General features: G+C 50.2%; 2 protein-coding genes across 2 annotated transcripts in view; one reads left to right on the forward strand and one right to left on the reverse strand.

Annotated features, from left to right (window-relative positions):
* Positions 1-6114: 6114 nt before the first annotated feature.
* Positions 6115-11629, forward strand: LOC112397896 (leukocyte immunoglobulin-like receptor subfamily A member 3). The gene is given in 16 exon segments (XM_024742198.1): positions 6115-6163; positions 6381-6416; positions 6583-6792; positions 6795-6869; positions 7030-7107; positions 7110-7160; positions 7163-7267; positions 7270-7334; positions 7543-7600; positions 8069-8212; positions 8728-8778; positions 9623-9730; positions 10218-10259; positions 10627-10733; positions 11281-11375; positions 11506-11629. Coding segments are annotated over 16 exon segments (1398 nt in total).
* A 669-nt stretch (positions 11630-12298) lies between these two features.
* RPS9 (ribosomal protein S9) overlaps positions 12299-15625 on the reverse strand; it is a 10389-nt gene continuing 7062 nt past the window's right edge. The window contains exons 4-5 of the mRNA XM_024742202.1: positions 13587-13773; positions 12299-12551 (exon numbers count right to left, since the gene is read on the reverse strand). Of these exons, the coding sequence (XP_024597970.1) occupies positions 12374-12551; positions 13587-13773 (365 nt within the window). The 3' untranslated portion in view covers positions 12299-12373. The remainder of the gene's footprint in view (positions 12552-13586; positions 13774-15625) is intronic.

Here is a 15625-nt window from a genome sequence, read left to right on the forward strand (position 1 = left end):
TTTTCAGATATGGTTGGCTTTCATATACCAATATGTTGGTGAGAAATTTTCTATGTTCTTGAGGGATATTGGTCTGCAGCTCTCTCTCCTTGTACTGTCTTTGCCTAATTTGAGTTTGGAGTAATGCTTACCTCATAAAATTGCTGCAAAGTGTTTCTTTACCTTCTATTTCCTGGAAGAGATTGTGTAAAACTGCATTATTTCTTCCCTAAATGTTTAGTAGTACATGCCAGTGAGGCCACTCTGGCCAGGAGTCTTCTTTGTTGGAGAGTTGTTTTAACTATAAATTCAATTTCTTTAATATTTTTAAAGAATATTCAGATTATTTCTCCTTAAGTGAGTTTTGATAGTCTATGTCTCTCACAAGTTGTCAAAATTATGGGCACAGAATTGTAATATTTTCTTATTACCCTACTAATAGCAGTGGGGTTTGTAGTGATACCCTGTCATTCATTCCAAATATTGGCAAGTTGTGTCTTCCCTCTTTCTTCCACGATTTCTCTGACTAGTGGTTTGTCAATTTTATTGGCCTTTTTAAAGAATCGGCTTTGGCTTTCATTTACTTCTGTTATTGTTTTTCTGTTTTCAGTTTCATGTAGTTCTGCCCTTTAATATTTATTACGTTTACTTTGAGGTGAGCTTGCTCTTCTTTTTCTTGTGTCTTAAAATGAAAACTTAGCTTAGCGATTAGAAACCATTCTTTCTTTCTTTCTCTCTCTTTTTTTTGGCCTCGCCACAAGGCATGTGGGATCTTCGTTCCCCAACCAGGGATAGAACCCATGCCCCCTGCACTGGAAGCGCAGAGTCTCAACCACTGGACCACCAGGGAAGTCCCAAAAACCATTCTTTTTTTAAATATGAGCACTTGCTGGTCTTACTTTCTTTCTAAACACTGCTTTAGCTGCATCTCACAAGGTTAGTGTATTTTCATTTTCATCCAGTTCAAAATATTTTCCAATTTTCCTTGAGTTCCTCACCATGGATGATTTAGAAGTGTGTTGTTTAATTTCCAAATAGCTGAAGATTTTCCAGATAGCTTTCTAATAATAGATTTTAACTTAAATTTCATTAGGGTCAGAAAAGAAGTGATGTATGATAGTAATTCTTTTAAATCTGTTAAGCTTTCTTCAATAGCCAAGGATGAAGACTATCTTGGCCAGTATCCCATGCACACTTGAAAAAGGTGTATTTTGCTATTGGTTGAGTGTGCTCTGTGTGCCAGTTAGGTCAAGTTGGTTGATAGTATAGTCAAGGTTTTCTATATCCTTGCTGATTGGCCACCTATTTGCTCTATCACTCACCAAGAGAGGAGTCTCAAAGTCCCCGACTATAACTGTTGATTTATCTACTTGTCCTTTCATTTCTGTCAGTTTTTGCTTTATATACCTTGGAGCTCTGTGGTTTTGTGTGCACGCATTTGGGATTGCTATGTCTTCTTGATGAATTGACCTTTTTATCCTTACCCCTGATAATTTTCTTGCTCTAAGGCCTCTGATACATTTTACTGCACTGTCTTGTACAGCACAGCCACCAAGGAAGGTAATGTCACTTCCTTGCTGTCCCAGAGATATCCAAGCCCTGATCCCTGCAACCTGTGAATATGTTACCTTACATAGCAAAAAGGGGCTTTGCAGATGCGACTAAATTAAGAATTTTGAGATGGGACATTATCCTAGGTAATCTGGGTGATCCCAGTGTATTCCCAAGGCTTCTTGTAAGAGGGAGACAAAAGGATCAGAATCAGGGGTAGGACATGTGATAACAGGGGTTGGAGTGATGGAAGGAAGGGGCCACAAGCCAGGTGCTGCATGCAGGCAGCCCCTTGTAGCTGAAAAAGGCAAGGAAACAGATTCTCACCACAAAGCCACTAAGAGCAAGCAGCCCTGCTGACACCTCGACTTTAGCCCACTGAGACTGATTTTGTATCTGTGACCTCCAGAACAGTAAGACAACACATTTGTGTTGCTTAAAGCCACTAAGTTTTTGGTAATTTGTTACAACATCAATAGGAGACTAATGCAGCCATGTAAGCTTTCTTTTGATGTTTGCATAATACCTTCTTTCATCCTATTAACCTATTTATAACACTTTTAACCTATTCATACCACTGTATTAAGTGAACCTCTTGAGGACTGCATATACTTGGGTCTTACTTGCTGTTAATCCAGTCTTACAATCTCTGCCATTTAATTGTGCTTTCACCATTTATATTTAATGTAATTACTGACAAGGTTATATTTACATTTTCCCTTTTATTGTTTGTCTTCTCTTTATCCCCTCTATTGTTTGCTCTTCAAGTTTCCCTTCCCTTCCTTCTGTTTGCTTTTTGGAGTATATTTTTAGTATTCCATTATATCTATTGATATTCCAACTGAAAATCTTCACATGTTGTTTTTTTAGTGGCCGTTGCAGGCATTATAATACACACACCTAATTCCACAGAGTTACTATTTTAACTCTTCAGCAGAAACATACGGGCCTTCCCTGGTGGTCCAGTGGCTAAGACTCCACGCTCCCAATGCAGGGGGCCCAGATTCGATCCCTGGTCAGGGAACTAGATCCCATACGCTGCAATTAAGAGTTCGCATGCCACTAAGAGTTTGCATGCCACAACTAAAGATCCCGCATGCCTCAGTGAAGATCCCGTGTGCCGCAACTAAGACCCGGAGCACCCAAATAAATAAATAATTTTTTTTTTTTTTAAAAGAGAAACACAGAAACCTTATCACCATACAGGTCCTTTCACCCTCATTCCCCATCATGTTGTACCTGTTATATGTATTCATCTATATATATTAAAAGCTCAACCAGACATTGCTATTTTTGCTTTCAACAGCCATACATATTTTAAAGAGCTTAAGAGGAAACGAGAAAAATATGCTGTTACATTTACTTAGATATTTACCACCTTCTGCTCTTCCTTTATTGTTGAATTTCCAAGTTTCCCTCTAGAACTATTTCCTTTCTGCCTGAAGATCTTACCTTATCCCTTTTTTTAGAGCAGTTCTGCAGGCAACACATTCTCTCAGTGTTCCTTCCTCTAAGAATGACTATTTTCCTTTCATTCCTGAAGAATATATCCAGAAGAAGTCCAGGTTAGCTCTTCTTGTTTTTCAGAACTATAAATCTGACCATAGTGGTTTCTGATGTGAAATCTGTAATCGTTCAAATGCTCTGTATGGAACCTGGCACTTTTCTCTGGATGCTTTCAAATTTTTTCCCACTGGTTTGATTATGGTTGTGATGTGTAGGCATCGTTTTTATTTTATTTTACTTTTTTATTGATGTACAGTTGATATACAATATTATATGTTACAAGTATACAATATAGTGATATACAATTTCTTTTTTTGTCAATCCCAAACTCCCTATCCTTCCCCACCACCCTTACCCCTGGTAACCATAAGTTTATTCTCTGAGTCTGTTTCTATTTTGTAAATAAGCTTGTTTATATCATTTTTTTAAGATTCCGCATTCCACATTTCTTGCATTTTCGTCATTCCTTTTCCGAGATCCTGGATATCTTCACTATCATTATTCTGAATTATTTTTCTGGAAGGTTGCCTATCTCCAATTCACTTAGCTGGTTTCCTGGGGTTTTACCTTGTTCCTTCATCTGGGACATAATCCTCTGCCTTTTCATTTTTTCTGTCTTTCTGTGACTATTGTCTTTGTCCTGCAGCCTGCAGGACTGTAGTTCTTGCTTCTGCTGTGTGCCCTCATGGGCATCGTTTTAAAACCTTATCCAATTTTTCATTTGTGGAGCATCTTGGACATGTAAATGGATGACTTTCAACAAACCTGGGGACTTCCCTGGTGGTCCAGTGGTTAAGACTTCGCCTTCACCAGGGGGTGCAGGTTCAATACCTGGTCAGGGAGCTAAGATTCCGCATGGCTCAGTGCCAAAAAATAAATAAGTAAATAAATAAATAAAGCAGAAGCAACATTATAACAAATTCAATAAAGACTTTTAAAAAGTGGTCCACATCAAAAAAAAATCTGTAAAATCGTATTTAGCTCATCAAAAATTTTTTTTCGTTCATTGATATCATTCTCCTTTTGCTGGCAGAGCAATGATATAAATGGCCTCACAGATCCTGGGTGTTGTTCGTTTTAAAAAATCTTTGCTTCCAACCTATGCTCTTACCCCACGCCTGGAGAAAGAATTCACAGAATGAGATGAAGAGTTCTGCCCAGGGGAGGAAGGGGCACTGAGGAGGCAGAACTGACTCAGAGGTTTTGAAGAAGGGAGATGAAAAAAGATGGTGCTGAATTATAGGCACAAGGAGGTCAGTGAAGGGAAGTGTTTGGGGAAAAGAAAATCCAGTCCCAGGTCAGGAGGCAGGGCTGTGCTTCACTCTAAAGAACGTGATCTGTCTTCCAAGCATCTCCCCATGTGTCCCTCTCTCCTGGGGTCACCCAATTTATGACCACCCCATTCGCTCCTCCAGGCAACCAAGGCAGAGAGTGGGAGCGCTTTCAGTTCCCCAGTCTCCTGCACTTCACATCCAACCACCAAATCCACACACTGTGCTCCTTGAGCCCTTCTTAACAATGTCCGTGATCCATCGCAAGGCTCAGGACATCTTGTCTGTTTCATCACATCAGCCTCCTTCCTGGTCCTCCAATCCAGGCTCCACTCCTTACTCCAGCTCATTCCTCTCACCACCTATAGTGAGAGGAACTATATCCAGACCAGGCCTGGATGCGGTTCCTATAACCGCATCGGATCTGAACCTGCCCTGCTCAAAACCCTTCCAACAGTTTCCACCTTCGAAACAAAGTCAAGGTGCATCATCTGATATTCCAGGCTGTGAATGATCAGCCCCAGCAAACGCCGCTCTCCCTCCCGAGCCAAACTCATCACACATAAACTTGTCTCCCCCAAACACACACATACACAGAGCTACTGAACAATTCTGCACCTCCTCAGACTGCCCCCTTAGCCAGCGTGAACGGAGCCATGTCCTTTCCAACCTGCCAGACCAAGACGCCTTCCTTTTTCATTCCACTCAACTATAAATATATGTTGTTATAAGTTCGTGTAAGGTTTATAGGAGAAAACCACATAAATGACTTAAAATACTGATCAACACATCATCCAGGAGAGAGATTAATGTTGGAATTTTACTATTAATAGTTAATTATCAATACAGCCCTCCTGCGTTACATTTTCTATATGGTGGTAATCTTTTGATAATAGAAATCTATTCATACTCTCTGCTGCTTAAAATCTTCCAATTGCTTTAAAGATAAATCCAGAATACTTACCTGGCGCTCAAGATCCTGTGTGGCAAGGCCCCAGCCCTCGCCTAATTGCTCTCAGTTCTGAGAACAGCTCAAGATCTTTCTGGTCAAGGATGCCTCCACCACCACCACCACCACCCCTGAGCTAACTACTGCTCATCAATCCACCAGAAGGACACCTCACAACCAGGACCCAGGCTTCATGGCATCTACCTGTTAATGAAACTCATTGTTCCCCGTTTTTTTTCTTCCAACTTGTAACAGTCTCACAAGACTATAACTGAATTGTTTGCCATGTAAATATTTGCAATGTCTGTTTTCAGTACTCTGGGCCCCATGAGTCCAGGAAAGGAATCTGTCGGCTTCACCAGTGCATCTCCAGTGTCTGGCACCATGACTGAACATGGTCATTGCTCAACAAATACTGCCTTACTGGACTAGCTGATGAAAGAAAGGGACAAAATTTGCATTTACAGAAGCTCAGGAAAGGGAATTAACTTGCCCCAGATCACACAGCCTACGTAAGAGGCAGAATAAGAACGGGAACAGGTGTTGGGGTAGCTCCTGGGCCTGCTTCTTCTAGCCTCACGTTCTGGGATGTTATGTCACTCTCTGGATTTGGATTTGGCAATGAGGAGGAAGGACAGGAAGGCAGAGTGGGGGAGGGGGATCTGGTGAGTCTCAGATCTGGCCTGAAACATCCCCAGAGCCTGCTGTCTCCTGGGCCCCATGCTTCAGGGAGAGCAGAGGGGCGCTGATGAGGAACGCAGGACATGTAACACAGAGCCTGCACCTTGTCACCCACCGCATGTCTGTCTGTCCTGCTGGCTCTGTGGACTTTGTGAGACACCAGCATGGCTGGGGACCATGGGAGGCACAGCCACGACCCCGACCCTCACTGCCCTTCTCTGCCTCGGTGAGCTTTGGGGAAGGGAGAGGGCAGGGGGCCCCTCTCCTCCCAGGTCTGAAGCTGAGAGACCCCAGGTCTCAGGAGATGAGTGGAGGCAGAAATTGTCAGGGAGGAAGGATGTGCTCAGCCCCAGATCTGACCCCAGAACTCAGGGCCCAGACCAGGCCTGGAGCATCTATGATGTGTGCTGGGGGAAGGGTGCTCACAGGGAACTCTCTCCCAGGGCTGAGTCAGGGCCCGTGGAACCAGGTCAAGGCAAGTGAGGCCCCCCAGACCTCCTGCTTCAACCCAACAACCCCCTGGTCATCTGGGGGGAACACAGCAGGTCTGAAATGATGGTGACCTGTCTAGGAGGGGCCTGGGGAATGACAGCTGGGGAAACTGAGGGGAGAAGGACACCCCTAACTCTTCTGATCCCTTTCCAGGGGTCCTCCCCAAACCCTCCATCTGGGCTGACCCGGGTGTCATGGTCACCAAGGGAAGCCCTGTGACCATCTGGTGTCCGGGATCTCTGAGGGCTGATGTCTACCGTCTATATATAGAGAGGCCCTCTGGACTCTGGGAGGCTAAGGCCCCACAGGACTCCAGTAACAAGGCCAGTTTCCCCTTTGAATCCTCAAGCTCAAGCACTGCAGGCAGTATCAGTGTGTCTATCACAGCAGGAAAGACAGGTCAGAGTGGAGTGACCACCTGCCCCTGGTGAGGACAGGTAGGAGGGAGGACCCGGGTCTTCTCCCACTGCGGCGGCGTCCTTACAGGCAGAGGGAGCAGAGTGTGGGCTCAGGGGGACGGACGTCTCCCCTCACAGCCCACACCTGCGGTGAGCGGGGTAAAGGTCCCCCTTTAACCCAGCCCCTTCCCCTCCCTCAGGGGTGCACAGAGCCCCTCCCTCTCAGCCCAGCCACGCCCTGTGGTGGCCTCAGGAGAGAGCGTGTCCCTGGCATGCAGCTCACAGTTTGCAGCGGCACTTTGCACCTGCTGAAGGAGGGAGGTGCTGACCCGCCCGACACCGGACATCGAGGACCCATGGGAGGGGACAGGCCGTGTGCCCTGTGGGCCCCCTAAACTCCTCCCGTGGGGGAACCCACGGATGCTATGATTCTCCCAGCTCCCTGCACACGTGTGGTCACACCCCAGTCACCCTCTGCATCGCCAGGTCACAGGTGAGGGCACCCAGGCCCATCGTTTCCTGGACCCCTGACCTCAGCCTTGTGCCCAGTGAGCCCTGGGGTGATGGGGGGTCAGGGGCAGTGGACTCCCGGGGAAGAACCACTGGCGGGAGGCCTGGGAGACCAGGGAGAGCTCGCACTGCAGCCCCAGTGAGCAGTGTGGGGTGTGCGTCCCCCTCGGTGCCACTGTCCCTTCTCTGCAGGCGTGTAAAGGAGCCCTCCCTCTCAGCCCAGCCGGGCTCACTCGTGCTCCGTGGAGACAGCCTGATCGCCGGTGAGCAACCCCTGTCCTGCCCCATGTCCTGACTGTGTTCTCAGGGTGCTGGGCCCAGAGCCACCCCTGGTGCTGATGGGGTCCTGGGAGGGGTCCTAGAGCAGACATTGAGATAGGGCAGTGGTCCAGGGAGAGTGAGTGAGAAAAACGGAGCGGGTGCCGGGAGATAAGAGAGACCCACACAGAGGGGCTGAGAGCAGCTGAGAGGGGGTCACAGACAGGGTCCCTGGAGACAGGATGGTGGTCCCTCAGCTCAGGGTCAAGGGTGTGTTGGGGGTGGCTCTGTACACATCACGACCTTCCTCGCCCCCAGGAATGTACAGGAAACCCTCCCTCTCAGCCCAGCTGTGGGCCTCAGAACCCTGCAGAGAGAATGTGACCCTGTAGTGTGGCTCTGAGGTCTGGTCCGATCCCCTCCATCTGTCCAAGGAGGGGTCACTCACTCCTCTCCAGCACCTTCGTCTGCAGGACACGGCTCCACCCTTTCAGAACAACTTCACCTTGAGTCCTGTGACCTCAGCCCACAGTGGGACCTACACGTGCTACAGCTCACTCAGCACCTCCCCCTCCCTGAGGTTACAGCCCAGCGACCCCTGGAGCTCCTGCTCTCAGGTAAGGGACCCCAGCCCTGGCCCTCTGTGTCTTCCTGGTCAGTTCAGGGTCCTGTCCCCAGCTCTGGGCTGGGCTGGGAGTGAGGGGGTCACAGAAGGAGGGGAATCAACAGTAAAGGGATGGACAAGGCCAGAGCAATTCCCTTCCCTGCACCATCCTCATCCCTGGAGTCCAGACATGTTCCAGGTGGTAGGAAAGACTTGGGGCTGACCAGAAGGGAAAAAGACCAGACACACCCCGCCATCTCCATCCTCCTCCACACAAGAGCGGGTGGATAGCAGAGGTCTCAGTCCCCAAGGGACCAAGATCACAGGCCCTGGCACAGCTTGTGTCCCAGCGGGGTGGGAGTCGGGCACAGATGCGGGGAGACCAAAGGGCTCCCGGGGCTCTGCGGCTGGTGGCTGAAGGGTGGGGGCTCATGGAGAGGGAGATGTCGGGGCCCATCCTCGGGCAGGAGCAGTGGGCTGTGTGGGGAGAAGCAGCCCCCGGCCCTCCCCTCCTGTCCTGACCCCCAGGAGGCTCTGAGGATCAGCTTCTCCCCCACACAGAGTCAGGCGTGCAGACAGGTGAGTGAGGGTCTCTGTGGGGAGGTGGTGGTGGGAGGAGCTCAATCTGGTCTTGGCTCAGCCACTTCCTGAGTTAATGGCCTGAGGAAAGTTCCTTCTTCTCACTGGGACCCACTTCCCCGACTGCAAAGGGCAAGAAGTCTGCTCCCACACTGTGCGTGGGGATGGTGTCTGCGCCCTCCTGCTTGAAGTCAGGGGCTTCAGCCCTCCAAGGAGCGGTCTTGGGGTCAGGGAAGGACAGGGCTTGGAAGTCACCGCTCTGCTACTTCCCAGGCTTGCGATCTTGGCCGAGTCATGTTCCTCGCAGAGTCCGAGGCTCACCTGCGTGGAGGAGCCCTCCTGCTTCCTCCCTCAATGGGGAGCCCTCAGCACAGGCCCTGTTTAGAGCTCAGGAAGGCCGGAGCCTCCCACCTGCCCCTCCCAGACACACACACCCTTGTCCACACGGGCCCCGCCGGGGGATGCCAGGCCTCTGCAGAGTGGGGACAGATCTGGGCTGGGCTGGCAGAGGAGTAGGGGTTGGGTTTGAGGGACACGTCTCTGTACTGGTGTTCTGCCTGGAGGCGACAGCATTAAAAAAAAATAATTAAAAAAAAATACAAGGGAGCCCACAGTCCTGGGTTCCAACCCCAGCTCTGCCACATCCAGGCTGGGTGGCCTGAGGCATGTGCGTTCCCTCTGCGCCTCAGTCTCCTCATCTGTAAAGTGGGTGGGAGTGACAGTCACTGTTGCAGATTGTTGCGAAAGAGGAGATGAATGCACAGACCCCAGCACGAGCCTGCACACAGTAGGCGCTCAATTAAATGGCATCTTGGGCTCACTCATGACGTCACTGGTGCCCCAGGTCTCAAATGGTACCTGAACGTCCTGATCGGGGTCTCGGTGGCCTTCGTCCTGCTGCCCCTCGTCCTCCTCGTCCGACACCGGGGTCAGAGCAGACGCAGGAAGTCGGGTGAGTAGGGAACGGGGTGACCCAGGCCCCTGGAGGTGGTGGGCTTAGGGCACCAGCCAAAGGGAAACCTAAGAGACGGGTGAAGTCAGGTTAGAAAACCCCTCCAGCATCTCCAAATGAGAAAATCTAGAGATTAAATATGAGTGTACACGTATTTTCTTTTGATTTTTTTAAACTTATGAAATGTTTGAAAACACATGCAAGTTTTGTATTTTATGGCTTAGGTTTCTCTCTTGACTTCTTTATGGAGGTGGGAGGGGATTATAATCTTATCAGTTTGTAGGCCCTCGCAGATCTTACTGTAACCCTAGAGAAGGGTTCTGGGGTGGGCTGGAGGCCGATTCCCAACTTCCTGCAGCGGCTGCAGCATCAGTGCTCAAGGACAGAAGCCGGCAGAAGAGGCAAGACCTCTCCCAAAAGACTCCCACCCCGGCCAGCCTGCACGCAGCTCCCGCACTGCCCCTCACACTCCTCTCTCCCCGCCTAGCTCCAGCCCAGCTGCCCAGCCCAGTCCAGGAGGAGAGCTTGTGTAAGGGGAAGAGGGGCCATCCTGGGGGCAGGGCCAGACAATGTGGGTGGGCTGTGGACACCAGGGAGTGGTTGGAAAGGGTTCTGGGCTTGGGGATGTGGGAGCTTGAATCTGATACTGTGTGGCCTTGGCCACATCACTGACCCTCTCTGGACATCTGCTGTGTGAGATGTCAGGGAATCTCGGCAAGAGATGGGACCTCCTTGTTCTGTCCCCACCGGATGCTGTCGTGGAAGACACACAGCCGGAGGACGGCAGGCAGCTGGTCAGGTCAGTTCCCCCAATCCTGACCAGGGCACCCACACCTCCTTGTTCAGACGTTAAATCCAGCGGACACTGAACGCTGACACCTCTCAACTCCCGGCAGCCTCTCCCTTCTGGAAGCACCTGCCCTGTGGGCTGCTGCAACCCCACACCTGGTCTCCTCTGACCTTCAAGGTGTTGAATGCTCAGGTCGAGCTGGCAGGGCTGAAGGTTAGGGCTTTGTGCCCCCCACAAAGGGGCTAAATCCAATCCTGGGGCTGCAGAGAGGCCCAGAGGGGATGCCTTCTAAACTCCAGAGGATTCTAAAATACTTGCTCATCCCTTGGCTGCTCCGGGTTGGGTGATCCAGCAACGTACCTCGTGCGTTGGTTAACGGGTGAGGATCAGCTCCTGTTCACACTGGAGAACCCTAGCTCGCTCCCAGGCTGCAGCGGGGTCCCACTGTCCCTCCATGTTGATGGCACCACACCCAATTCCTATCTCCAGTCCTGCCCTCTCCCCTGCACCAAACTTACACAACCAGCCACCAGTCACAGGAATTTCAACTTCCTTCACTTCCCTCCTCCCTGAGGCTCAAAGCTACAGGGACTGAAGGAAGGAAAGATTCGGAGACCAGTGCTCACCGTCTCCAGCAGAGCCCTGATGACTAAGACCACCAAGGAGTGCCTCCTTTCCTCCTGGGCCCCGAGGCTTCCCCCACCCAACCACCCTCCCTCCCTCTCCCCCACACCACGCTGCTGCATCTGAAGCTCCCCAGGATGTGACCTATGCCCAGCTGAACCACTCGACCTTCAGACGGGAGACTGCACCCCCTGCCCCCCAATCAGGGGAGCCCCCAGCAGAGCCCAGCATGTATGCTGCTCTCGCCGTCCGCTAGCCCAGGAAGGACCCAGACCCCATGCTCCAGGGACCCCCAGGAGCTGCCCCCATAAATGCTTATACCGAACTCCAGCCAGCCTGGAGTCCTGACATGAACCGCCAGGAGCTTCCGAGACCTCCTGGAAGCCAACTGCTTCCAGAACTCCATGGACATCACAGCTGATTTTATGGTCCCTACCAAGGGTCCTGACCTCAAGGACCCTACTGCCATCAACACCTTGGGGTGAGGGAGGCCTACCACCCAGCCCAAGTAGGCTGCAAGGAGTTGGATTCTTCTGCAGGCTTCACAGACTTCGCAAAGAACCCTGAGCCCTCACTGTGAAGCTGGCCACTTACATCACACTTGTATCACACCCACAAACCCCCCAGACCGGGACTAGTGTGCCCCGTGGCTGCAGCTGCTCAGAGGCTGCTCAATTCCAAGTGTTCCTCATTTCCTGAGACCAAGCCCCTTCCTTCCCTACCTGAGGCAGCTTCTCAAACAGAGAAAAGGGAAGCCCGCCTCCCTTGGGACCAAGAATATCATCAGAAACTCCAAATGCAGGGCGAGGGGAAGGGTTCCCCTGCATCCTCTGCCTGGAAATGACTCCTCATCGCACATGCAAATGGGTGGCTGAGAATTTCCTTCTGATTTTGCCTCAAAGAACCTTCCTCATACTACTACTGGTCTCCCTGCTGTGATAAGTTATGTGTAGAGATGTTTGTTAGGACACCGTAGCCCAGCCCTAAGAGGAAAAGGACCACCATCTTGCAGGTGGTCTCAAGCACCTGAACAAAGCCGACCGGGCCCCTCTGTGCACGTGTGGAAACCCGTTGAAGGACGCAGCCTGCACTTCCCACCACAGAAGGCTTGTGTTCAGAGCACGGAGGAAAACAGGCACACCAATGAACACCAGTTCTGAAGTGTGGATGTTGTTTTATTATCTGACTGGAAAACTAGACTCCATCAGCCCTGGCGGGCCTGGGTGGGCTCAATCCTCCTCCTCGTCATCGCCAGCTCCAGCCCCGCCCTGGCCCTTCTTGGCGTTCTTCCTCTTCACGCGGCCTGGGCGGCCGCCCCCGTACGGAGAACGGAGGGAGAAGTCGATGTGCTTCTGGGAGTCCAGGCGGACAATGAAGGACGGGATGTTCACCACCTGCTTGCGGACCCTGGAGGGGGATGGCAGGTGAGCAGGACAGGGAAGCAGGACGCTGCCCTCCTCTGCGTGTGCTTTGCAGCTGACAGGGCTGGTGCTACAGAGCTGCACTGACTCTGAAGCAATGAACAGGAAGGGCTCCTGACCCTAAAGAACTGCTGTGTGTTCCGGAGAGCTTTCAGGCATCACCTAATTCACACAAATGCATCCACCTTTACATTCACACCTCACAGAAGGCGGGGAGCAATTCAGAAGTAACCCACGAGACCAGAGCGAATGAGGTAAGGCGGCAGCATATAAACCCAAGACCTGCTTTTCAAATTCACAACTGTGCCAGACACTTCAAATATTCTCAGCTGTGTGTGTCACACACTGAGCTCTATTAGCAGGTGCAGTTTCATTGTCTTCGAAGCAGCAACCCCAATTTCAGACAAGCAACGTTGAGAGGCTCCTGCCCATGGGTCACACGGCTAACGCAAGGCTGCGGCAGAAATTCAGTATGCATGCATCCCACCCACTTACTACACAGCTCAACTGGGCCTCATGAACAGGGCCCAATTTACAAAGGGTAAACTGAGTACTCAGATAAAGACCCATCTGGCCTCTGGTCTTCACTGTGGCAGACCTTGGCCTGTGGTGAACTCACCAAATTAAGGCCGACAGGAGAGTGCACTGTGGTGATCAGGGCCTGGAGTGGCTCCACAAGGGTCCACTACACAGCCGAACCCACACAAGTCAGTTATCCCCAATGACTCCTCTCAACTGGACACCAAGGGCTGTTACCTGTCCAGCTACCTGCACGCCTCGTAGAAGCCTTCGCAAGGTGTACGGCTCTGGCCGCAGTGACCCTTGCGCTGGGCTACGGGGGGGATGAGGCTGCCCCCAGCTCCCCCGTGAGCTGTTTGTAGGGGGTCAATCTGCACCCTCAAGGGGAGCTCACACCTTCATCACCTCCAAGGGCTGCACAGGAGATAGGGACAGCGGCTTAGTGAGGGCAACCATCAGAGGGGATGGGGTGGGGAAGGCTCAGGGAGCCCAGAGGTGGTACCTGATATGGCGCTGGCGGATCAGCACACGGGCGTGGTGGATGGACTTGGCCAGGCCCAGCTTGAAGACCTGGGTCTGCAGGCGTCTCTCCAAGAAATCCTCAATCTTCAGGCCCAAGATGTAATCCAGCTTCATCTTGCCCTCGTCCAGCACCCCGATACGGACGAGTCGCCGCAGCAGGGCGTTGCCTGGTAAGAGGGGAAAGAAGGCCTGCCTCAGCATTCTGGCCGACCTCAGACTCCTGGGTTCAAATCCTCCACCTCCAAATCATGGGGGTGGGACAAAGTAGGAAGCAAGAGCTAATTCTGATACAGAACTCAACATGCTATTACATGAGCCACTGTGACTAACGGAACCCTCACACCACCCTAAGGCAGGTGGCTACATACAACTCTGCTCACCTGAAAAAGGAAGAACCTTCCAGAGTTGTTGGGAAGAGTAAACGAGACAACCCCCTCGAAAGGCTTAGCATTCATCTGCAAAAGTCTAAGTGTGCTGTTCCTAAACTATTCCTCCCATAACACAGCAGGGCGGCTGAGAGCTAATATTCTAGAGTCAAGAAAGCCCTACTAATCAAATGAGGTTAAACCACCTTCCGTATCTATAATATTGGAACAGTATCAGAACCAATCTTACAGGCCTGAAAAAGACTGGGCATACATTTAAGCTGAGTACATGTCGTCCATTTTATCATTCTGAGATTTTCTACTAAAAAGATGGTGTGGACCTAACAATGCCTGGCATAAAGTAATCCAGCAGAGGTCAGCTTCTACCTTTTACACAACTCTACTTTCAGGAGGCTTCGCTACTTCTTGTCCATGGGCATCCAAAGCTCCACTCAGGACAGCTCTTGGGATGCTGCGGGCAAACCCCTTCCCCCAGGCTCACACTCACTGAGCTCCTTATCACCACACAGCATTATCACTAACACACTGACACTGGGGGTAAGCACCATTACCACCCATCCCCTCCCTTGCCCCCAGGCAGAGCTTGAAGGAAAGATGGCTCACTGTGATGACAAAAGTCTTCCTAGCAGACCAGGAACCTAGCAGACCAGAATCTAAATGGAGAAACATACTATATGTACTATATACCTTTCCCAACACCCCAGGTCATAATATGCACTGAATAAATGCTGAACACAAAACAAGGATATTCTCCCATTTACAACCGCATAAAAGATGAAAAGCCTACACAATGAAAAATATAAGGCACTGATGAAAAATATTTAAGACACAAATAAATGGAAAGATATAGTTAAAATGTCCATACTACCTAAAAGCAATATACAGATTCAATGCAATCCCTATCAAAATTCCAATGCCATTTTTCACAGAAAAAGAACAAAGAATACTAAATTTTTAGTAGGCAGTAAGGTCCTTGACATATCTTGGAGATGATTTTTTTGGATTTGACCCTAAAGCAAAGGCTACAAAAGCAAAAATCAGGGCTTCCCTGGTGGCGCAGTGGTTGAGAGTCCGCCTGCCAATGCAGGGGGCGCGGGTTCGTGCCCCGGTCCGATAAAATGTCCATACTACCTAAAAGCAATATACAGATTCAATGCAATCCCTATCAAAATTCCAATGCCATTTTTCACAGAAAAAGAACAAAGAATACTAAATTTTTATGGTACCACAAGACCCTGAATAGCTAAAGCCAATCTTAAGAACAAAGCTATATACATTACAAAGCTAGAGTAATCAAAACACTATGATATTGGCATAAAAAACACATCAAGGGAACAGAATAAAGATCCCAGAAATAAACCCACACAAATTAATGGTCAATTTACAACAAAGGAGCCAGGAATATATAACGGGGAAAGAAAAGTCTCAGCAATAAATGGTTGTCGGGAAAACTGGACAGTCACATGCAAGAATGAAACTGGACCCCTACCTTATCCTGTACACAAAAATTAACTCAAAATCGGGAATTCCCAGGCAGTCCAGTGGTTAGGACTGGGTGCTTTCACTGGCGTGGCCCAGGTTCCTCAATCCCTGGTCGGGGAACTAAGATCCCACAAGCTGTGTGGTGGTGGTG

This window comes from Neophocaena asiaeorientalis, unplaced genomic scaffold (assembly GCF_003031525.2).
Source record: "Neophocaena asiaeorientalis asiaeorientalis breed wild unplaced genomic scaffold, Neophocaena_asiaeorientalis_V1.1 scaffold614, whole genome shotgun sequence".
Lineage (NCBI taxonomy): Eukaryota > Metazoa > Chordata > Mammalia > Artiodactyla > Phocoenidae > Neophocaena > Neophocaena asiaeorientalis.